The following is a 23,645-nucleotide window of genomic DNA, read 5'->3' as shown; positions in this document are numbered from 1 at the left end:
CACCTGGGCCAGGTGGGAAGGGCCCCGTCTCCTCCATGTCTCCTCCTGCTGTATCTGCTTCCGCCAGAAAGCCTAGGGGCTCCCCCTTCGCTGTCTCCCAGTAAGCATCCCTCATTCTCTATCCTGGCAGAGCTGAACCCCCAGGGTCCAGCACAGCAGGAAGAAAGAGGAGGACATATGGAGTACACTGCATCCCAGGATGTGAAGTCCTCCTAAACAAGAGCTCATGCCGTTCCTGAGAAAACAGCTTGAGGACGTGCTCCAGAGGACTGAAAAACGAATCCCAAGTATGACCCTTGAGAATAAGGTGCTGCAGTGGGAAAGTACCCATGAGTCACAGAATTAAGAGACAAAATTATTAAAAGTATGTCAACCAAACGAAACATAGTGAATTTGTGGAAGAGGACGAACATAATGTCATAAGAACTGAAGAGCAATCACACGGATCTAACATCTTGATTATATGAATAAATATCAGGAATTACAGTGAAGGTAACAGAAACCTGCTAAGTTCTTTGAGGTCCTTTGAAGAGAATGACCAACATGATGACAAGAAGGACAAAGAGGAAAGACGCAGTGGTGTGTGAACCGCAGGCCCCTGAGAGGGAGCCCCACAGGAACCTCGTAAGTGATCTTAGACCAGAGTCAACCTCCAGGCTGTGCTGGCAGCTCACTTCCTGGGTCAGCGCCTGTGTCTGCAGCCCTGGAGCTGCCTGTGTGTGGTGCCAGGTGGCCCAGCAAATTCCTTATTAGTATTATCATCCTTTCTAAGAGCAAGTGTGCACTGTGCCTCACACTAGGAGGAGTTTGGTGGCAGTCTCAGGCATTCCGGTCTGTTTACAGAGATTACAAAGCCACATCACCACCTGTTTGCCTTTCTGGGGAAGGTTCGCAGGCCTAATATTTGACTTGCGGGCTGTGCCCTCGGAAACAGGGTGTTCTGCTCGGGCGACTTCAGCCCTCACCCAGGGGCTTGAGTCACGCGTGCAATCGCATTTATCTGCTCCTTATTTAAACATTGGAACTTTTGCGTTTTTCTAATTTGGGAAACTTCTTTATCTTTCTGATTTTAAGACACTCTTTGTATCTCAAAGTTATGAATCATTGCTGTTTCTGTTAAAATTGTTTCTTCTAACTTTTTAAAATTAAAAATTATCATTTTAAATTCAGGTGTATCTGTTCAGTCAATACTTAGCAGTATTTGGTGTTGTGATTTCTACTGTGTTCCACCCCAAGATTATGTACATATTTACCTAGATTCTCTTCTAGGAATTTTCGTAGTTTCATGTTTTACATTTTTAATATACCATTTACAAACCTGATCTGCACTCATGGTCAAGTCCTAACACTTAGCTTTAACCAACCCTTCCCTTTCTCACTGGTATGAAATGTTGCTCTAATTGTACTGGAAATTGTTACGTGTACTTGACTGCATTTGGGGACTTTCATGTTGTTTCACTGATTATCTCTATCTGTGAAAGGATGATATTATTTTAATTAATGTAGCATTAAATATTTTTTATCATCTCATGGAACAAGGCTCTTCTTTCTACTCTTATTTAAACTGCTCTATCTTACATCTTTGTTTCATATATAAATATTTTTATTGAAGTACAGTCAGTTTTCAATGTTGTGTCAATTTCTGGTGTACGGCACAGTGCTCCAGTCAAATGTGAACCTACATCTGTTCATTTTCATTTTCTTTTTTTATGTATTTATGTATTTTATTGAAGTATAGTCAGGTTACATCTTTGCTTTTTATAGCATTTTCTCACATTCCCCAAAATGCCTTGGGAATTCGGCACTGATTCCTCGGGAGCTAACGTCTGTGCAGCACGACGCTCTTCCCGTGGAGAGGATGTGGTGTCACTTGTGATTGTTTATAGTTTTGGGACGTCGTTTAGTCATGTTTTGTCCTGTCCTTCACGTGGCTCCTGCACACCTCTTACACGTGTATGTCTGGGTACCTCATATTTGTATTATGGACGGGATCTTTTTCTATGTTTGTTCTCTTTGGTTATTTTTGATGTCTACAAGGGGGACACTAATATTCTTTCATATAAAGAATACAAATATGTAGATATCTTTATATCTATGTAAAGATAAAAGATACCTTCTACAGTCAGACTACTACATGCCCTTTTCCTTGGGTTCATAGGAAACTCTCTTGGTTTTCATCATCTGCAGATAACAGGTTTGGCTCCCCTGCCCGTTGGTATAGTCTTTGTTTTGCTAGCTTCTCTAATTGCATCGGCTTCTAGAGCAATGCCAAGCTGGAGGTGGTAAGTGGTGCCGACAGAGACCCTTTTCTTGTCTTTGTTTCTAACATTTAATTTGTCACGATGGCTATTGTTCGAGGGATTTTATTCACCAGGTTAAAAGAAGTATCCTTTTATTTCAGTTTTACTAATATAAAAAAATCATCAGAAATAGCATGCCGTCACGCACTTTCACAGCCCTGAGATAATCACAAGTTCGTCTAGTCAGCCGGGGCAATGCAGCCGACACAGCTTACTGTGACGCTGGACGTGCCCTGCACCTGTCTGTCCAGCACGGCAGCCACTACCCACGCATGTGCTACTGAGAACTTGACATGTGGCTAATGAGACAGAAGAACTGATTTTTAAATTGTATTGAACTAATTTAAATAGCCACACGTGGCCAGTGGCTTCTGAAATGGATGGTGCAGTTTTAGGCATATAAATATGGTGATTTAACTGGGCTGTGTTTTTCCTCTTTTATCTTTGTTAACATGGGGTATCAAGGTGAGCCTGTTGAATGTTTATTTCTGTTATGAAGCAGTTAAAATAGCACAGGAATTCTTTTTCCTTTGGGAATTTGAAAGATGAAAGTTCTGTCCATGAAAGCATCTCGACCCACCTCCTTTGAGAAGATACGTTCTTGGCAATTTATTCCTTTAATGGGCCAGGAGGAAAAAGAAGAGACTTCAGAGCAACTTCAGGGAAAAGCCAGGAGGATGTGGGAGAAGGAACACTGAGCATGGACATGGGATCGGTGAGGAGGGCAGAGCCCAAGGTCAGGGAAGACCAGGGCCAAGAAGGGGCTACTGATTGGGCCCCAAGGGGTTGCTGCCAGAACAGTTCAGTGGAACATGAGGTGGACGTAAGGATGTGCAGCCCCTGAATGTGGATGGTTTTGTCAAATAAAAGGAGTAAGATGTGCCAGCACTTAGAAGATGGGTGTTAGGGACGAGGGAAAGGCTTTCTGTGTTTTTTGGTTGGTTTGTTTTTGCTTTTGTTTTTGTTTTTGTTTTTGTTTCAATATGGTAATTGATCACACTGACATTCCAAGCAGAAGCCAGGAGGGAGAGAGGGAATAGCTGAGCTCAGTGGTCCTGAGCACCAGCACAGATCCCCGACCGCTCCCCCGGCATGCAGACTGCCTGATGTTCTCCAAGGGAACTGAATCCCAAAGAGAAGGGAAGGAGCTGACAAGAGCATAAGCAGCACTAATCGTCTTCCCGAGGTGGCTTTCTGGTCTAAGTAGCTGGTTTCTTGCACCAGGGACTGGAGCAAGAGACACTTACCTGCCCCCCTCCCACCTGGTCCCCTCCAGTGCTAACCCCTTGGGAGCCCCTAAGGGTCTTTCCTGCTTGAGAAGGCCAGGACAGCGAAGGCCAATAATGCTGGAGATTCAGTCAAAGACAAGGTGCCCTTTGAGCAAAGCCTGTTTCCCACCCACCCCCAGCCCTGCTCACCCCCAGGGGGTGGCCTCATCCATGGGAGGCTCACAGTTCAGGCCCAGCATGGGCAGCAGACTTGGTACAAGGAGGGCCGCCCTCCCACACAAGGGTCTGCTGAATTCTAAGGTCCCAAGTTCCTCCACAACCACACATCTTCACTGCAGCACCCCCCCAACCCCCCCCTCAGACTTGACAGTATGAAACAAGTATTAAGTCAAATCTATCCTAAAGTGCTTTTCTGATGCCAACATCATTAACATCTCAGTTTTGTGCATCTTTGACTTTTGCACCCCGGAGTGCAGCAGTGTGTTCTGATGGAGAGTCTGGAATAACATTACATGCTGTACATAAACAGCCACTACCGAGTCCCTGGTCATACACGCCAGCTTCAGGGGGAGATTTATATCTGCCTGGGGCTAAAGCAAAGGCCAGGTGGCCTCCCCCTTCCTTCCTCTTGAGCTCCTGAAATAGCCTGCGAGGAAAGCCATTCAGATGTTCTCTCCAAGTGGCACCTGCCACTCAGGGGCCAGAACCCCAGGGACGTTCCTCCAGGTCAGTTCAGAGCAGAGCAGAGCAGTCTGCGTGGTCTGCCAGCTGCCCCGGTTCCCGGAACAAACGTGTTCTGTTCGAAATGTCCCCTTAGGAGGCTCACGGGGAAGACGCATGAAGACTGTCTAGTCTTTGGCCTTCATACCGGGACGGCCTCCGCCTTCCCCACAGGGCTGAGCGCGTCCCCTGCACGTGGGTGGGGCCAGGCCTGGCCGAGGGGTCAGGGGCTTTCGCTACGTGGGGACAGTCTACCGGTCATGTGGGCATTAGTGGCGGGGACCTGGGCCAGCTCACTGGTCATGTGCTTTGACAGGAGAAGCCAGAGAGGTGCTGGCCCTGCCTTGTGGCAGAAGATGCCAGAACCTTCCCCCAGGCCCTGCCTGAGCGTCCTTCACAGGGCCGATGCTCCCATCTGGGGAGAAAATCCAACACTCACTTCCATTAACTTTGTGCTAAAAGAAATGTAGCTTTTGTTCGATTGTTTTCTAACTGGTGAACTGGCTGGGTAGCCAGCTGTCTCTCGGGAAATTTGCTGCTGGCGAACTGGCCTTGAGCCTGTCCCTCTGTGCACCTGACGCATACGCAGGGCGGGAAGAGCCTTTCCAAGTGATGAATGTGCTTGTTTCTTGGTTTCACATTTTCTCCCCTGCTGACCTTGTTCTGACAACGACCTTGGTAGGTGTTGGCCAGGGTAGCCGGGCCATCCGTCTGCATCCCTTCTGGAGTGGGTCACAGACATCGGAAGCTCATGTGAACAAGCCCTGAGCCGCTCAGTTTGCTAAGGCCATCCACTTAGTGGTCACCCGAGGGCCAGTTTCTCCATTCAGTCTACTGTTGCTTCACGGATTAGAGACTAAGGAGCCAGGAGCAAACGCGAGGACCCCAAGGAGTTGTGGGGACACCGGGGTAGGAAAATGGGATGCTGCGGTGGCAGAAGGGTGATGTTGAAACTGGTTCAAAGCACAGATGAATGGTGAGCAGAGACTGGGAAGAAGGCAGTTTATGGTCTTTAAAACTGTCTGCAGTTTCAGAAGAGATCGTGGGTGTTTTCCGCAGAACCACCTGTGTCCAGACCCCACCCAGTCTTGATTCTAAGCTAATTTTGGCCGTGTCCTTCCTGAGTCTCTGCACCCACCCTGAGCAGAAGTTGAACCTGAGGGTTCTGGCCTCCCAGTGTCTCAGGACCACATGCCTGGGCCCTGCTCCTGGGGCTCATGGGGACACTGGAGAAAAGGCGTGTCACATCGCAGTGAGCGAGAGACAAACACATTGAAAGATAAAACCCACAAAAACTGACAAAACCTTTCACTAAGTCCCTGCTGCTTACACAACTCTTCCCAAACGCAGCAGCAGCCGGACGTGCGTGTGGGCAGGGAGACCCGTGCCGGGGATGCGGCTGGCGCTCCAGCACTCCTGCCTTGGCTCTGACGCGGATTCCCCGCACGCGTGTATTTCCAGGGACGACGTAACGCGCTACAGGATTTAACAGGCCCACCCCCTGATCGTCACATGGCTGGCCAAAGAGACCCAGCAGGGGTGGCCAATCCTGAGCAGAAGGCCTCAGGTGCTTCTGAACAAGGAGATTGCCCTGACGTGACCGACTGGCTGGGACATGGCCCGACCCACAGGCACCCTAGGAGAAGGGGTGTCACAATCTATCTTTTTTTTTTTTTTTAAATAGAGGTACTGGGGATTGAACCCAGGACCTCGCACATGCCAAGCATGTGCTCTACCACTGAGCTGTACCCACCCCACCCCAACCTGTGTCTTTATGAGACCTCTTATCCCAATGGTACTTGGCGGTTTCCTGGGCGCGTCTCCCCTTTGCAACATGAAACAACTACAGGAAAACGGAAAGTAAGGAGGCTGGGTGTTGGAAGGACGTCGCCACAGGCAGGAAACGCACAGGGACTTCCACAAAACTCACCTCGGCTCTGTCTGGATGGGAGGAGGGGCTGGCCACCTCAAGGGTCTCCCTGGAGAGCTGGGGTCCCCCTCCCTCCCCTTAATCTGTGTTTCTCTGTACGTATAGAACGGGAGGGTCTGTGGTGCTGTTTACAATAAAAGTGACAGCAGTTGGGCTGCCTGGAGGGGGTGTGGCGTGATCCTGGGAAGAGGGTCCACAGAGGGGAAAGGCTGGGCTTTGTCACCGAGAGCGTGTGGTCCTCAGCCTGGGAGCTCCTCTGGGGGAAAAAGTGAGTTTTGGGAGTTTTCACAGCCAGAGGAGGAGTGAGAGGGAGGGGCCTCAGGCAGTGGAGAAGCGGGGTGGTCAGAGGGAGAGGCAGGGACCAGGGACAGGGCGATGGCAGCCCTGGATGGATGTCGGCCAAGGCCTGTGGCCACAGCCTGGGGTCCTGTGCAGCTGAGTCAGGGCCCAGCAGTGCCCAGAGCCCAGTGGGCTGAAAGCAGCCTCGTGATGAAAACCTGGGGGTGACCGGGAGCCCAGGGCAGGGCCGGGGGCTGCACAGAGCAGCAGCAGGAAGCCTCGCGGTGCGGATGCAGCCCCTGCCCCACTCTCACGAGAGGTGCTGGGCTCAGCGGAGCGTGCCCAAACGATTTGTCAGTTTGTCTCAGACTCCACTCCCTGTCAGGACCCAGGGACCCCTCGCCGCGGCTCTGTCTCTGTCTCCTCGGGGGCCCCGTCTTTCAGTCTATCTGCCCTCCCGCGGTGGTCTCCTTCCGCCCTGTGGCTTTAAAGACTGGGGTCAGCTGGATAACGCTCCCTTCACCCCCGATGTCCTAGAACCTCCGACTGCGCCGCCGTACGTGGCAAAAGGGGCTTTGCAGGTGTGATTAAGTCGAGGACCTCGAGCCCAGGGGGTGATCTGGGTCACCTGGGTGGGCCCAGGGCGGCCACAAGGTCCTTACAAGGGAAACAGAGGGCAGGGGGTTCAGAGGGAGAGAGGTGGGAGGCAGAGGGCGGAGAGAGAGAGAGACTGGAAGATGCTGGTGGCCTTGAAGATGGAGGAGGGGGCAGGAGGCAAGGAGTGTGGGCGGTTTCGGGAAGCTGGAAAGGGCAAGGGGAGTACTACCTCCTGGAGCCCCTAGAAGGAAGGCGGCCCCGCCAACACCTTGATTGTAGGACTTCTGAGCTCCAGAAATATGAGAGCGATTTGTGAGTTTTAAGCCACCGGGCTCGCAGTGAGCGTGGCAGCCGTGTCATCCGCGTGGCGAAAACTGCCACAGCCCACCCCGTCTGCGCCCGGCCCAGGAAGCTGCCGGGCCCCGGGCGGCTAGCAGGCAGCCCGAGGTCAGCGTGCCCGTGCACCCCCTGGTCTCCACCCTCGCCTTCCCAGGTGAGGGGACAACACCTCCACCCCTGGTAACTCAGGCCACGACTCTGGACTCACCCTTGACCTTGACCAGAGCCCCCCATGTCCAGTCCGTGGGCGAACTTGCTGCCTCTCCCTTCAAAGCTCATCTGACCACTTCTCTGTAGCCCTTGGCCTGCAGAGCAGAAGCCGGGTCCTGCTACCCCGCTGCCCGAAGGCCTGCAGCTCAGAGAACGACCCAGTCCCGCAGGGGTCTGCGGCCCCCATGCGGCCCGCACCCATCTCGGCCTGACCTCCCCCCTGCTCCCCCGCAGCAGCCTGAAAGGCGCTCGCTTGGCTACGTGCCTCCCCCACCTGGAGACTTTACTCAGTGTCTCCTTCTCGGTAGGCCTACTGACCTACAGGGCACACCAAGACAAGACAACATGACGGAGGTCTGGGGCAGGGATGTGGGAAGGAGAGGCGGAGTCAGTAACACCAGGGGGGTTTTAGCTCAGCCGGGGGGGGGGGAGAGATGTTCAAAATGGCGCCGGGGCCTCCGTGGTGAGGACAGGGTGCCACCCACACGGTTGGAAAGAAAGGCCCTCGACCCCAGCTTCCGGGTGGTACAGACCCGCATCAAGACTTTCCCTGTTCACCACCTTTAGCTCTTCCGTTCTTGCAGTGTGGTGGCCCCGGCATTGCCCGGCTGGGCAGACAACGTCACCCTGGGGCTGCCTCAAGTTGAAACTATTCAGGGAACATCTGACCATCAGGAGGAAAGTCAGATCCCTGTGTTTTAATGATGAAGACACTGAGGCCAGAAAGCGGAACGTTTCCCAGCGCCTGGCTTCCCTCCAGAGTCCTGCACCCGAGCGCGTGCTGCCCACCCACCCACTGAGCCCCCAGGTGACGGCCCCTGCAGAGGACATCGGGGGGCCAGGTCCTGGGGCTCCGCCACATGCACTTACTCTAGTCTCTCCTCTTCTTTCCTTCTGAGGTCAAGGTCCCGCTGAACCACTTCCCACACATGCTTGGCCTCTTCATCCGTGAGCTTGGAAAGATCCAGTTTTTTCCCCATCTCTGCTTCTCGTCCGAGTCACGCCTGGAGCAACACAGGACCACGGGGGTCAGCCCAGGAAGCCCGAGGAGGCTGACCAGTTCTCAGAGGAAGAGGCGAAAACACAGAAAATGCCGATTTCCCAGCAGTCAGAACCTGGGTTAAACGGTTTTTCTTAAACAGGCAAACGCTGACTGGAAATCTGGACAGCTGAAATAAACGAGCCCACGTGTGGACTTCACACACCCAGGAGTCAGACTGCAGGTGACGCTGTGCCATTTCCGAAGGCAGTAAAGATCCCAGTGAGTGTCAAAAGGATTCAAAGGGAGGAAAAATCCAAACGTCAGAGGCCAAGGTACGCAGAACTTCACCACCTCGCTTGCTGCTCGCGGCGGGCTCCGGGGACCAGGAGTCAGAAGTGCAGACTTCCAGGCCCCGCCCCGCCCTCCACGTTCAGGATCCGCCCTTTAGCCGCATGCTCTGGCCCCTCTACCTGTCTCTGCCTGCCCCGTCATGCCCGGCCCTCGAGCATTTCTTCACCCCTCTTAACGGCTGGTGGTCACACATGAAGACGGTGGCTTCTACCTGGCACACGGCGGGTGCTCCTCTGTGCTCCCACCTCTCTGGTCTGCACAGGCCATCCAGGGGCCCCCTGGCCACAGGCTCTGGCTGCTACACCCAGACCAGCTCTGCTCTGGGCACCAAGGCTGGGGGAAGGCTCTGTCTGGGTGAAGGGTGCCGTGCGGGTGACTGAAAGTTTGAGAGCCTGTGTGATTTCAGTGAGTCCTCATTAAGGACTGAAATCTGCTTCTCAGGCACTGGAGAAGAGTCCCGCCTGTCTGCTGTCACTGGGGAGCCTTAACACCAACCGAAAGATGCGATTTTGCTTCTAAATTCTGGGGAGCAGCTTCCTTTCACTGCTGCTGACCACCCAAAAGTGCTCACTGAGGAAATGGGAACAAAATGTGCTCTGTGCGAGCGAAGAACTCTGACTGTGCTGTACAGGACGTTGACTATGAAAAGTGACATTTCCGGAGCAACACTCAGATCCCAGTTGAAATGAAAATTTCCACAGACACCCCATGGCTGTCAACTAAAGCGTTTCCTGGCTTGTGCCTTAAAATTGGTGAAAAATAATTTCTTAAATTTTTTGCACGGACCCCTCAGTATTTCCCTCCCCAGGCACCATGCTGCCTGGGAGCCGTGCATGGAGGGGCGGCCCTGGTGTGCCAGGATCATCCAAACCATTTTCCTGACAGTTGAGTTTAGATTTTGGACATGAAAACATCAAAACAAAACTGACTCTTGATGCTCTCCCAGAGCACATCGTTGCTACTTAAAAAAAAAAATTGGAACAAAAAGTCATTTGATGGATGACTGGAGTTTATTCACTTCTGTTTTTTGCCATGTTTGAAAAAAAATTATATCAGAAGCACATTCACTGAAATTCTGATGAAAACCGTGCCCACCAGCTGAGCAGGTGCACTTCTCTCTCTTCTTCTAAAGGAAGAGTCACAACCCCAGGCCTCATTTCAAGAAACTTGAACCATGAGGTGTGAGGGAGGAAAGCAAAACAGAAGGAAACTAGTGTATTGTTCTTGTTCTGCAAGCTTGACCACAGTACAGCGTGTCAGTGACTGAGAAGTGGGCGCGGGCGAGGGGGGTGCCGGCCGGGGGTGGGCTGGGGGCGAGGCCCAGGCTGGCTGCCCGCTGCTGAGATGCGCACAGGGGAGGCCAGCGCGCAGGGGCAGGCAGACGGCCCCACACGCCTCCAGGGAGCCCTGGCCTCGTGGCTCAGTACCGCCTTGGAGGTTCCAGGGGTGACTCTGGGTTGTTAAAAAAAAAAGTGACTTATGTTCACTATGCTCTGTTTAATAAAGCCGGTAATGATGCGATACAGACTTTGAAAAGCAAGCATCCCACATAGCTAGGCCAAGAACAGACTCGTGGTGCCTCACGGATGAGACGTTACCTGAAAGATTTCACCTCTTGCTCTTGCTTCAGCTCCAGCCCAGCTTCTGGGTGAGCAGGAGGTGCAGGGACAGTGATTCCAAATTTCAGACACGGGCTGTGCCCCCTACAGGGCGTGACGTCTCGGGGGAGCCCTTTCCCAGGACAGCCAAGGGCCGGGAGCCTGTGGTCCACAACCTGGGACTTTATCTACTGCGACCAAGTCTTCCCATTTAGTGAATTAATAGAATGCAGAAAAGCTGAAAGCTTTTTAAAAACTGTCTTTAAATGAAATAATGCCATTTGGAGCAACATGGGTGAACCCAGAGATTATCATCGCACTAAGTGAAGTAAGTCAGACAGAGAAAGACAAATATCACATGATGTTGCTTATATATGGAATCTTAAAAAAATACAAATTTTATTTACAAGCCAGAAATAGACTCATGGACATAGAAAACAACCTGTGGTTACCAGAGGGGAAAGGAGGGGAGGGATAAATTAGGAGTTTGGGATTAACAGATATACATGACTATATATAAAACAGATAAACAGCAAGGACCTGCTGTGTAGCACAGGGAACTGTGTTCAATTTCTTGTAATGAGCCATCATGGAAAAGAAACTGAAAAAATATACATGTATGTATGTATATGTATAACTGAATCACTTTGCTGTGCACATGAAACTACCATTGTAAATTGACTACACTTCAATAAAAAATAAGAAGAAAAAATTACCTTTAGAAAATAATCTTAAATTGAATGGAGAATATGTTTGCTTTCAGCATTTAAAATGCATAATAAACCAAAAGTCACTGGCATTTGGGGAGTGTGTTGCTAGCATCCCCTCTGGACTGTCAGGCTGGTTCAGTGATGGAGGCACTTGGGGGTGGTGGAAGGCACTGCCAAGCCGAGGGACCCACGTGGATTCATAGAGGGGAGAACCTTCCTTCCAGCCACAGGCATTTCTCCCACCATTCCCCGTTTTGCTTGCTCACTAAGACCCTGATCTCCACCCGCAACAGCCAAGAGGGAACATGGGAGCAGAGGACAGGCTGGACGCATGGAGGGTGCAGGGCTCTGGACCTGCCGTGGCCTGGGGGAGCCTCCCAGGGCGTGTGTGGTGGGGCCCCCACCAGGCTCTATCTGTCTGCTCCTGGTTCCATTCTGGGGTAGATAACTCCTAGTCATGAGGTTCCTGAACAAAACACTTTCGATTTGAGCCAGCTCCACGGCTCAGATTTAATCACATTTTCATCTTTGAGACTGTTAGGCCCTCCGTGATCATTGAACAGTTATGATGGAGAAAAGAGAGGGTGACACGGAGGTTAACGAGTTGGAAAGAGACAGAGGAACTGGTTTTATAGAATGTGTATCCAGACCTCTGAATTCCAATGATCTGTCATCTTTTATCTGTCAACGATTTGAGTTCATATTTTGGCTACGTTAATTAAAGGGACATCTGGGCAAGGATTCCTCCCACACAAAACTTGGCCTGACCACCTCTTGGGTCTGCTGCCCCTGAGCCTGGGGACTATGGCATTGAGTAGTCACCGTCTGAACAGATAAACCGCAAAGCAAGTCAAAGTTCCCGGTTAAGTACCCAACTAAGGATGACAGGAAAGCTCTCTGACTCAGAATCAGGTGGGCAGCTCCTGCTGATAAAGGTGCCGGCGCATTCCTGAGGGAAGGCGGAGGTGCCAGCTGGACGAGGGGGGGGGGCGGCTCTGCGTTAACCCTTTGTGGCTGTTGCCCAGATGCTGCCCTGTGAGTTTATTTCTGCGGGCAGGGCCTGCCGCCCATCAGTAGGAAGCAAACCCTCAACCCGCGTCAGCTGCAAAACGAGCCCATTTGCATCCAAAAGGCCCGCCGCCCCCTGCAGGAGCACCAGACCCACCTTCGGTGTGGCCCTGAGGCTCTGAAATCGCTGGCAGCGGCTGCGCTGAGCGGGCGCCCTCCCTTCCCGCCCCCTCTCTGCTCCCCCAGGCCCGGGGAAGCTTGTTCATACACATGTCCTGCACTTGCAGCTGAAGCCTCAGCTCCAGCCTCCCCAGCAAGGGCAGGTCCCAGGGTGAGGCTGTGGGATGACGATGGGGTTGAGGGTCAGGACCTGGCTTCCTATCCCAGTTCAGGTACCAGTTGGCCCTGCGACCTGGGACAAGTTCCCTTCCTCTCTGGGTCTCGGTTTTCTCATCTGTACCAAGGAGCCCAGTCGGGCTCTGTGACCTCCCTGGTCCTCTCCAGCCCTGTGTGATGCCAGGGAGTCAGGGTTAAAGGGAGAGGTTACAGGATGGGGAGGGGGAGAGGGCGCTTCCTCCAGAGGTTGTTTCTGAAAAGAACAGGACAGTCAGCCCTCGAAGGCTGGCCCAGCCGCACGAACTGGGCGCATGTGGGCAGTCACCACACTGCCATCAGAGGCACCGAGGCCACCCTCCCGAGCACAGGGCCCACAAGGCTCTGGACCCGCTTCACCAGCCCCAGGTCTCCCACCTGGAGGACGCACTCCGCTGGCTTAACTTGTCAGTCACTAATGCCTTAATCCGTAAGCCCCACTGACTTCTGCGTGCCTGGAATCATCTTCAGTCAGTCCTGTGGGGCACCTGCCACTGTGCCCAGATTTAGGATTTTGGGGAACACAGGAGCCTATGATTGGTGCTCGGATTCTAAGGCGTGAGACCCTGGAGATTCAGGGTTGGGAATTCAGGAAAGCTGGGGCTGGCTGCGGTCAACTGAGTGAGCTGACAATCCGGTGGAGAGGTGTCCGCTGGAGGACCGAGGTGAATGCACTGAGCCCAGGTGCCCACGTCACAGCTCTGCTGCCGTGGGCTGCAAGCCCTGGCCCTCTCCCTGGGCTCCGCGGCCATGGGCAGTCCCACCCTGCACCTAGTGGGGGGCCTCCCCTCCCCTCCCCCATTGTCATTCCCACTTCTAAGAAAGAAATACATAACTAAGATTCAAAAAGTCACACATGAAAATGGAAAGGCCCCAACTCAGCTGCAAATGAAGCAAGATTTTCAACATTTGGTTGAGGTAAGTAGGAAGCAGGTGTCTCAGCCTGGGAACCCGTAGGGGATCGGTAAGGGGGTCTGGCTCAGGCAGGGGCCTGGGGCGCCTCACATGTCTGCAGACCCTTCCCACATCTCCACAGCAAGGCGGGTGGGCCAGGTCCGCATGCTCAGCGGCAAACAGAAGGTAGCTCCAATAAGACTGCGGCTTTCAGAGGCCCAGGGTCCAGCACGCCTCCTCCAGTGCCCGGACGCCAGCTGGGCTCTCTCTTCCCTGCTGTGCAGGAGGGGTCGCTCTCCAAACAACCCTGGGCCCCTGGGCGACCAGCCCGAGTGAGTCTCCTCTGCTGCAGCCTCAGCCCTGGCAGCATGTAGATCTGGGATAGGGCTTCTGAAAAAAACCACTGTTTTGCCCAAAATGGGCTCCCCGAGGATCCAGATCAGTCTGATCAGACTATCCGGGGCAGGCCTGGGTGCGCTGGGCGGGGGGCGCCCTCCTCATCAGCCTGGACCAGGCCCCGGGGGCCGCTGGGGGTGTGCACACCGGCAGAGCCGCACGTGCCACCGCGGACTCCCCCCGAGCCCGGGTGTGCCGTCCTGGGCGCCACGGGGCCCCGCCGCTCCCCCTTCTCCCCAGACTCACCGATTCCTTCCTGGGGGCGTGTAGCCCTGGTCCAGACCCCGGGGTCGCTGTCTCGGATCCTGCTCTGGAGGGAGAGGCGACAGACGAAGCGGGCTGATCCGGGCCAGGCAGGGCTCAGGGCGCCAGGGGCCGGGGCTCCGGACCTGCCTGGGGACCCGCGGGCGGCTGGCGAGGCCCCGGAGCCGGCCCCCGTGTCACGAGGGAGCGCCCCGCCCAGCTCCGGGAGCGCCGGGCACCTCCGGGTGCGGGAGGAGGCGGGGCGGGCACCCCGGGCGCGGGAGGAGGCGGGGCGGGCACCCCGGGCGCCCGAGCGGGAGGCGCCAGTGCAGAGCCCATCGCTCCGCGCTCCAAGCCACGTCGCGGAGAAAAGCGGCGGCGGGGAGGGGGGAGCTGAGCCCACACTGGGCCAGTCGCGCGAGTTTGCCCTGCCCTCGGCGCCAAGGGGCCGACCCGTTTGCCTTTTGCGCCCTAGGAGCGCGCGGTACCTCGTTTAATTCCCATCCCAACTCTGCAGGCAGAACGCTATTTACTCCGGCTTTACAGGTGGGTAAACTGAGGCTCCTAAAAGAGCCTTACCCAAAGCCACAGACTAATACGTGGAAACGCCAGCTGGTAAGTGGGACTTTGGACCCACGATTTCCTGCGGCGGATCCGCGCGCCTCCACGCCTCCCCTCCCGCCTGGACGCGCGGCTGGACCGGAGAGCCAACGGGGGAGGAAGGCCGCGTCGCCGGGAGGGCACCGAGACCTCGCCCACCAAGGAAAGTCCCGCAGGTCACAGCCGCGGTTCTCGTCGGAGCCAGCATCCTCGCGCAGACAGAACGCGGTGCGGACGTCAGTATGCGGTGCTGGGGAACCCGCTCCGAGCTCGCGCGCCTCCGCCGCACTCCCCTCGCCCAGACTCAGGGGCGCTGCAAACTCGGAGCGTCCCAAGCACCGCCACCAGCTCCAGCCCACCGAGCCTCTTGTCCTGCTCAAATCCCATAGACATTAAGGGAATCACCATCTTCGCTCTCCCTTCCGGAGTTGGGCAAGTCAGAGCCCTCTTCCCTCCTCCCTCTCACTTACTAAGAAAAAAAAAAAAATCAAACAAAAGGTACATTCTTTCCCCTAGGAACTACTTTTGAAACTTTCCGTATCTGCAGAATAGGCCCACGAATGCAAACAGATACGTAACTAATCAGTGCTGTTAGGTGAACGGCTAATCTCTCCATTTCACAGAAGAGGAAACTAACTTAAAGTTTTCTATAGGATCATTGTAATGTCACATTGGATAATTTATAAGGCTCTTTCAAAAGCCACAACATTCTGCAAAGATTAGAGCCTTGGTTTTCTGGAGTGCCTGTGGAAGCATTGAGGTGTATTTCCCGCCTCTGGGCTTCAGGGGCGCTCTCACCAAACACCATCAACTGGTGCGTGCGAACCCTGGGAGTGGGTGGTGGGTGCCCCTTACACGCACCCAGAGTTTCAGAAACCCTATGAAAAACCTCATGGTTTTCACTTCTTTACTAGATACTTTACTAGTGCTTATAAAATTGATAAATCCCTTAAAAGTTGATATCAGGACTGTAAGTTCCTTAAGGGCAGAAGTTTTTTTTTTTTTTTAAGTTTTTAATCTTTCTTTTTTATTGCAGTATAGTCAATTTTCAATATTGCATTCGTTTCTGGTGTACATCAAACTGTTTCAGTTATAACTAAATATATATATTCTTTTTCAGATTCTTCTCCATTATAGGTTATTGTAAGATATTGACTATAGTTCCCTGTGCTCTACAGTAGGTCCTTGTTGTTTATCTATTTTATATATAATAGTGTGTACCTATTAATCCCAAACTCCTAATTTATCCTCCCCCTCTTCCCCTTTGGTAACCATACATTTGTTTTCTACTTCTGTGAATCTATTTCTGTTTCGTAAATAAGTTTATTTGTATCATTTTTTAAGATTCCACATATAAGTGATATGGTGTGATACTTGTCTTTCTCTCTGACTTACTTAACTTAGTGTGGTAATCTCTAGATTCATCCATGTTACTGCAAATGGCAATATTTCATTCTTTTTTATGGCCGAGTAATATTCCATTGTATATATACACCACATCTTTATCCATTCATCTGTGGTGGACACTTCCAAGTCTTGGCTGTTGTAAATAGTGCTGCTATGAATATTGGGGTGCGTGTATCTTTTCAAATTAGAGTTTTTGTCTTTTCCAGCTATATGCCCTGGAATTGGATTGCTGGATCATATGGTAACTCTATTTTTAGTTTTTAAGGAACTTCCATACTATGCTCCATATTTTTTTTCAATTTTTTTTATACTTAAGAGCTTGTTTATTTAAATTAGTGGGTTTTAAAAATGTGTAAAAATGACACATGGTGATATTTGAGAAAGATAAATGATAAGGAATATAAACAGTATAAAATGAAAAGTCAAATTCAATCTTATCCCTATTCCCAAGCCCGCTCCGTGGAGACAAGCACTAGCAACGGTGTCCTGTGTGTTCTTCCCGAATTATTGTGTGTGGTCAAGTGTGTGGAGCCTGGAATCAGCTGCAGGAGTTGGACTCCCAGCTGGGTGCCCGCTAAACTCAGGCTGTTACTTAACCTCCCCAGGCTCAGTCTCTCTTCTACATGGTGAGGAGAGCAAGAGCATGCACCTTACAGGCTGCTCTGCATCGATGTGCATAAAGTGCTTGGCTGAGCCCTGCCATGAGGAGAGTGCGTGGTGAGCATCACCCGCTGGTGGTACAGACCTTCTAGTGTAGCGCAGATTCTTTGCTGGTCCCAGAGTATCCACTGTGTGAATTCATCGTAATTACGTTACTACTCTCCTATTGATGGACAGTTCACTTTAGATATTTTTTGCTATTTAAAATATTTCTGCCGTAAATACATTGCAGATAATATCATTGACATAAACATATTTATGGTGGTCCAGCAATATAACTGTACATACATATGTATCATTGTACATACATGCTAACACAAATATATCTGTATAATAAAACCCTAAAATTGAATTGTGGAGCCAAAGGACGGATGCAATTTTTAAGGAAAAATTCTAGAATTAAAAACGTCTAATTTTTGAAACAATCTCAAAATTGCAAAAATTTGCAAGTATGATACACAGGGCTCCTCCCCTCGGTTGGTAAGTTGGGGACGTGATGCTTTAGTGTATATTTTACACAAACAAGGACAATCTACAAAACTTTAGCTGTCAGAATCACTTGTGTATAATCATAGGAACCCTTCCAACTGTTGCCAATTGTCTCAATAATATCCCTTATTGTGAAGGATCCAGTTTAGAATATCTTGACTTCTTCATTAAGAAGTTCAGCTGTTTAGGGGGAGCAGGGAGGGACAGAGAAGAGAGGAAGGGAGAGGTGAGCGGTGGGGCCGGCGGGGCCAGGGTCTCCAGGGTGGAGGTCTCTCCTCACTCTGATGCTCTTGGCTTGCCTGGGCCCTACCTTTGAGGCCCTGGCCCCTTCCCCACCCACAGCTTCTCGGGGCCCCTCTGGCCCCCTAACCTTTCGCCCCTGCCCCTGTAACTGTCCTTCCTTGTTCACTTGCTCAGGGCTGTCTTTCTTTTTCTAAGACTGTGTGGTTCAGTCTGCCTCTTACAGATGAGGAAACTGATGCTCAGAGAAGGGGTGGTGTGTACCCAAGGCCACACAGTGAGTTAGAGACAGTTTACTTCTCCAGCAGTGAGCCTCTCGATAAGCCATCACCGACCCTCAAGAAGCTGGCTTGGTGGGTGGACTCCAGAGGGCAGTAGCGGGCCCCTCCTCACCTCCTTGCCTTAAAGGTGGCGGGCTGGGGACTCTGCCATCTTGGGATTGAGGGGCAGACAGGACAAGGAGGGAAAGATGGCCGTCTTGGCCATGGCATCAGGATGCTCACCATGGAAGCTGGGCCTCAGGGGAGGGCCCTTTAGTTTCACTGTCTGGAAGTCCCCCATCTCCAGGGATGGCTGGCAGGCAAGTCCCACGAAAGGCTGGGCTAGGACCCAGCTCATCTCTGCTCACCTCTGCTCAGAGAGGGGCTCACCAGGGCGCATCCTGCAGTGTCTGGAGGTGCCAGCTTCCTCTGAGGTGGCAGGCCCAGGCTGAGGGCTGAAAGGCCTGTTATCCCCTGTCCGCCACCCTGCTTGGCTCCTGCAGAGAGCTCCCCGGCCAGCAGCAGCTCAAATCCAGCTCGCACTTCCCCCTCTCAATCTTCTGGGCTATTCCGGCATTGGGCTACCGGGGGCATTGAGATGAACATCCAGGAAACTGAACATGTGAAATACCATCCCAAATCCCAGCCAAGTCTGCTAAACTGCCTGTAATTTACAAGAGAATACACTTACGCCAGACACAGAATGATTGTTTTCCTTGTATAAATCTGAAAAATTGAGAAAAATCTCATTTTTAGAGGTGTTCTCCTAGCTTTGTGGTCGCTCTGGGTGGGGAATCATGGGGCCTTTGAGGATGTGCCAGCTCTTCAGTGAACAGGGCCACGTGACAGCCCTCCGCTGGGCGGAGGACGCACGCTGAGCGGTATTGCTCGAGGGGTCAGAAGCGCACGCAGGAGAGCACAGGTCTGCTCACCCCCAACCTCATCCTGCCAGCCCTCTTGCTCTCCGAGCTCCAGCCCTTTTTAAAATAACATCCCCCAACTCATGTGGGCAAAGCCTACTCCTCTTGGGTCTCAGCTCAGCTGTCTCCTGTCAGAAAGCATCTCCTGACCGCCCTGCCCTGCCCTCTCTCAGACTCCCTGCTATTCCCTGCACGTTCTTGCAGAACTTCTCTCATGATGTTTCCACCACGGCTGTGTGATGCTCTGTGACATCCTTACTCCTCTGCTCTGAGCTCTGGGACCCCTAGGACTGTGACGCCCCTGCGCACATGGTGCTCGGCACAGAGTTGCCCTTCCTAGCCCCTTGCTGTGTTTGAGACCCTGGGCCCCAGCTCAGCTCAGCCTCTTCCCCGATCTTGGGTTCTGAGATCATTCTTGCTTCTTCCCCCCAGGAGGAGGCCCCTTCTCCTCAAAGCTGAACAGAATTTCATTTGCCTGTTTCTACCCCCTGGTCAAGTGCTCAGAAATGGAGGATTTGTAAACTCATTTTGGCAAATGGGATTCCCCCCATTGGAACGCAGAAGAAATTAGATTCTGAGGAGTGTCTAAAAGGAACTCTAATTAGCCAGAGAGACCAGCCAAGAAGGGAGAAAAATCTCCTCAATAATGAAGCCTTTGACTTTAAAACCATCGGACCACTCAGGCTTTCAGAGTTCTGGACGCTTCAGATCATGTGAGCACTGGCCATTCCTTAAAGGAGTCTAATTAGGAACTTTCAGTACCCAGGACTCAGGAATGGAGCTGAAATGGTTCAGACTGAGGGAAGGAGCTCAGGCCATAAAGCCTTATACTGTACTCTCCGAAGACCCCCTTCTGGGAATCTCAGACGTGCGTTTGTGAAGGGAAGGAGGAAAAGGGAGTGATGGTCACTGAAGACCGCCTGGGTGCTGAGTGCGTGCTGTCCGGGGGCCTGGCCTGGGCAGCATCAGCGGAGCTGGGCACCTGATCGACACGGTTAGCAGTGAGTTGGGCACCTAGCCTGTACGCTGTCTATTGTATTACGTGCCTGAGGCATACAGCATCAGTCGGGTTGTGCAGGACTTGCCCACGGCCACACGGTTAGAGGCGAAATCAGATTCAAGCCCAGGGCTGAGTGTCCCGCAGCCCAGACCCCCACCTTAGCCGGGGCAGGCTCTCCCTGCAGCAGGAGCGTCCACTTCGCTGGTGCCAGCGCAGCCAGAGGCAGGGAGGCTCCAACCCAGAGCCTCCGGGGCCTCCCTGCCAGGGCGCACAGCAGGAAGCGGCCCGGACAGCCCCTGAGAGCGTCCCGCCCTGCACAGGGCGGGGCCCACGTTCCCGAGTCATGGCCACTAAGCCAGGTATTATGGTAACAAGTCTTTCTGCCCCTCCTTCGCTTCCGTACTTCACAGACGACCTGATTTCAGTCTCAACAGTGTAAACTGCACTTCACATCTCACGTTAAACGCTTGTACAGATGTCCTGGGACATCTGCAGTGTTACCAGCGGCCTTCCCTGCCGTGAACTCTGTCACCAGGTCTCTCACCTGGGCTGCTGCCACCTTCACTCTCTCAGTCTGATGCCAGTACAGGCCTCGGAGCTCAGTGCCAAGTGGAATCCGATCCAGAGCGAGCAGGAGGACTCCAGCAGGACCTCACCAGGGCACCTCCAACCCACAGCCAGATCCAAAAGCCCATCGCCAGCCAAGAAGGCGCCCCCACCCCATCCTGAGCCGCCACTCGCCCTCACCCCCCTCCCAAACCCATCCTCACCCCCATCTTCACGTCATCTGTCCAGTCTCCCCTACCTCGGCCACCTCCTGAACCCCACACCCAGTTCCAGTTTCCAGCCCCTCTCCCACAGCTTCCTGAACCCATGAATCCAAACGGGCAGGCTTGCTTCCTGGAGCGCAAGGTATTCCTTCAGTCTGGGGTGGAAACTTTACGTCAGACTGTGCTTTCGTGTCTTCGCTTTCCCCCTCCACCCATCCGAAGTCAGCCCTCCCAACTGGCTCAAAGCCTGCCTGCTCAGGAGCCGGCCTAGGTCACTGTTTTGGAAGTTAGCTTTGTAAACCTATTTCCAGGTTCTGGAGACATTTGATGAGAATTGTCAGGTTTTAAAGTCATTGAAAACCTGTAGTGAATCCCCAACATACTTGGAAAATGGAAAGGCAGGCTCAGGCCTCTGTGCTCAGGGAGCGCTGTGAGAGCTGGAAGGTTTATCTTGGCAACGTTTAAAGAAATTTGCATCTCCTGCCACTTAAGACAGACTGTGCTGATAGTCAGACCCAGAATTTAATTGTCAGGGTGCCAGTGTAGGGTTTCCAGATAAAGTACCGGACACCCAGTTAAGTTTGAATTTCAGATAAACAATGAACAGTTTTTTTTTTGTGTGTGTGTGTGTATGTGGCAAGCATGTGCTAAATGTTTTATGGGGCATTATTTATACTAAAATATTATTTTTTGTTTATCTGAAATTCAGATTTAACTGGGCATCTGGCAAATATATACCAGAGCTACAAAGGGAACACCCTGAGACACAGCAGAGAAACTATAGCGTATGTTTTCTGTGCCAAAGAGAAGGCCTTGAGAGGGAGGGGGTGGCATCCTGTGACCTGGGATGGGGACGTTTGTGTGGCTAAGCCTCAGCTTAAATGCCCAGATTTCCCACACACTCTTGGGCGTGAAGGAGCAGCCCTTTCCCTCTTCTCAGAAGTACTGGTACCCGGGGCGGCGCGGAGACTCCATTTAAGGTGGACGCCTTACCACAGGGTGCTTGTTCTCGAGATCTGTCCCGTCTCTCTCTATTTCCTCTAGATTAATAACTGGGGCCAGGTCTCAGCACGGCCCAAGGGGGAAACTAAAGCCCCCGCCCTGGGCATAAACACATCATCACCGGCAGAGCGAGAGGGCCTAGCTGGTGTACATCACCAGGCAACAGGGGCACATGTGTGAGAACGAACTTTGAAGATATTGAATTGAGTTTATTGATTCGTGAAAATGTTCCCGTGTGTCCGGATTTAACTTCCTGCAAAGACACTTAGACATTATCCAAACATGCTGCTGGGCTGGCTCTGCCAAGCTTGGGCATGATGTCGGTGACATGTAGGCGCTGCGATCGTCTTCCTGGAGTGCTAAGGAAGAGCTGAGAGGGCTTGGGGAAGGAGGAATGTGAGACTGGATTTATTACGTAGGACTGAAGACTCCGCCACTTGGCTCTGCTCCCTGGGGGAGCACAGAGGACACTGGCTTCACCAAGGCATAAGGAACACACTGTGAGGGGGGGGCCTGTGTCTTTGGGCAACTCAGCACTGCCTGTCCTCGGTCCTTATGTTGACAGTAGGGGCTTATGCCACGGAGCTGCACCCCCTAGCGTCAGAGGGGATGCTGGGATTCTGAAGTAGCAGAGTCTGGGTGGAGATGCTCAGTGATCAGAGGCCAGGTGGACAGAAGTGCCACATGGCAGAAAATGCACCAAGGCGACCAGGGCCCCTTGGCTCATAGGACTGGCTAATAGACCATGGTAGTCCTTGGGGCTCCAAGAAAATTGGCTCCAATTAGGGTGTTGCTTGACTGGTGTATGCATGAGAATTCAAGAACTGGTGAACAGAAAGTTGGTTTCAGATGCTGCGAAGAAAAATCACAATCCCGCAGCCAGTTTCCAGGTCGACACCAGCTCTCAGACCTGGAGTCCACTGACAAGGGCTCGAGGACGGCCCTCATGAGGTCTCTGCTGCGTGTGCCGTAACCAGTCCACGCTCCTTCCCCCAGGGGGCCTGCGGCTGTTCACCAGACTCACTGCCAACCAGGGGAAAGGAAGTGCTCAAACCCTGGAGGGAGACTGCACACAGATCCTGAGCTGACCCTCGTCCGGGGAGTCACCACTCTGTCCTCAGAAAGGCGGACCTGGAGCAGTCAGCTTCCACGCGGGAAGGACGGCAGTACGCCCCCTGCGGCCCCAGGGCTGCGTCAGCACTGGCCTCTGTCACAGCGCGAGCCTCAGAAAGCCTGACCATGCTTGTTTGGCACTGATGGCTTTCCCTCAGTGGGCCTGGTGTCCTGAAAGCGGCAGGGACCCCGGGTGCGCAGGTAAGACACACCTGCATCAGGAGCTGGAAGCAGAGCCTTCAGAGACTCAGGGGGGTTCAACTCTGGTGAGGTTTTAGGGTCTAATGACCTCGGGTGTGCAGGAATGCACCCTCCAAGGCAGAAGCAAGTTACCCATTTCACAGCCCCTACCACAGAACCCAGTACTCAATAAGACTTGATTTTGGCTTTTGGAGGCAACCTAGGCCTCACTTGGGAAGACTGCTCCAATCCATTTAGCAAGCTTTTTGGAAGGCTGACAGGTTTGAGTGGGACTCAGAGGATGGGCGAATCCTTCAGCAGGTGCAGACGTTAGTGGGAGCTTTGCTGGTGGGTCAGGGAGCTGGAGAAAGTAGGATGGGAAGGTTGGAGACAGAGAGGCGAGTGTGTGAATCTTGGCAGTGGGCACCAGGTGTGAGTCTTGTACCTCAAGTCAGTGCTCCCCAGAGGCCCCTCTTCAGCTGAGGCCAGCCCCTGTGCTTGGCCGCCTCGTTGTGTACACCACGGGTCCAGCTGCATTGTCCCCGCCTCACCAAGGCTGATCTGCTGTTTCTGTTGCTGAATGTGATGGGTGCTGAGCCCTTTATAGGGCACCATCCCTTGAGAAGATACTGCCCCTGGAGCTGGCGTGCATCTGGGGCATCGAGCAGGAGTGGTCAAGGGGCTGTGCAGCTAAAAAGGACTTAGGCTTTTGGTTCTGGAATAAGATGCAGAGACTCACCTTCCCCTGCTGCTCCTCTATCCCCAAAACAAATAATTGGAGATTGTTCAGCCCACGATGAAAGGACTCTGAGAGACGGGTGGGAGAGGGCAGACCTGCCAGAGACC

At 52.8% G+C, this 23,645-nt stretch overlaps 1 protein-coding gene across 5 annotated transcripts in view; it reads right to left on the bottom strand.

Annotated features, from left to right (window-relative positions):
• The window catches only part of LOC105063557 (prolactin-releasing peptide), a 45,692-nt gene extending 30,744 nt beyond the window's left edge, over positions 1-14,948 (bottom strand). The window contains exons 1-2 of one of the 5 annotated variants that reach the window (XM_074364552.1): positions 14,162-14,948; positions 8,475-8,608 (exon numbers count right to left, since the gene is read on the bottom strand). In XM_074364552.1, coding sequence (XP_074220653.1) covers positions 8,475-8,584 — 110 coding nt within the window. In that variant the 5' untranslated portion in view covers positions 8,585-8,608; positions 14,162-14,948. Of the gene's footprint in view, positions 1-8,474; positions 8,609-8,809; positions 8,953-14,161 lie in introns of those variants that run through there. The other 4 variants (XM_074364554.1, XM_045511552.2, XM_074364553.1 and 1 more) reach the window with 4 other exon arrangements.
• Between the last annotated feature and the right edge of the window lie 8,697 nt (positions 14,949-23,645).

Source organism: Camelus bactrianus, chromosome 5 (assembly GCF_048773025.1).
Source record: "Camelus bactrianus isolate YW-2024 breed Bactrian camel chromosome 5, ASM4877302v1, whole genome shotgun sequence".
Lineage (NCBI taxonomy): Eukaryota > Metazoa > Chordata > Mammalia > Artiodactyla > Camelidae > Camelus > Camelus bactrianus.
Note: the sequence above shows the minus strand (reverse complement) of the source record. Positions and strands in the feature narration are given on the sequence as shown.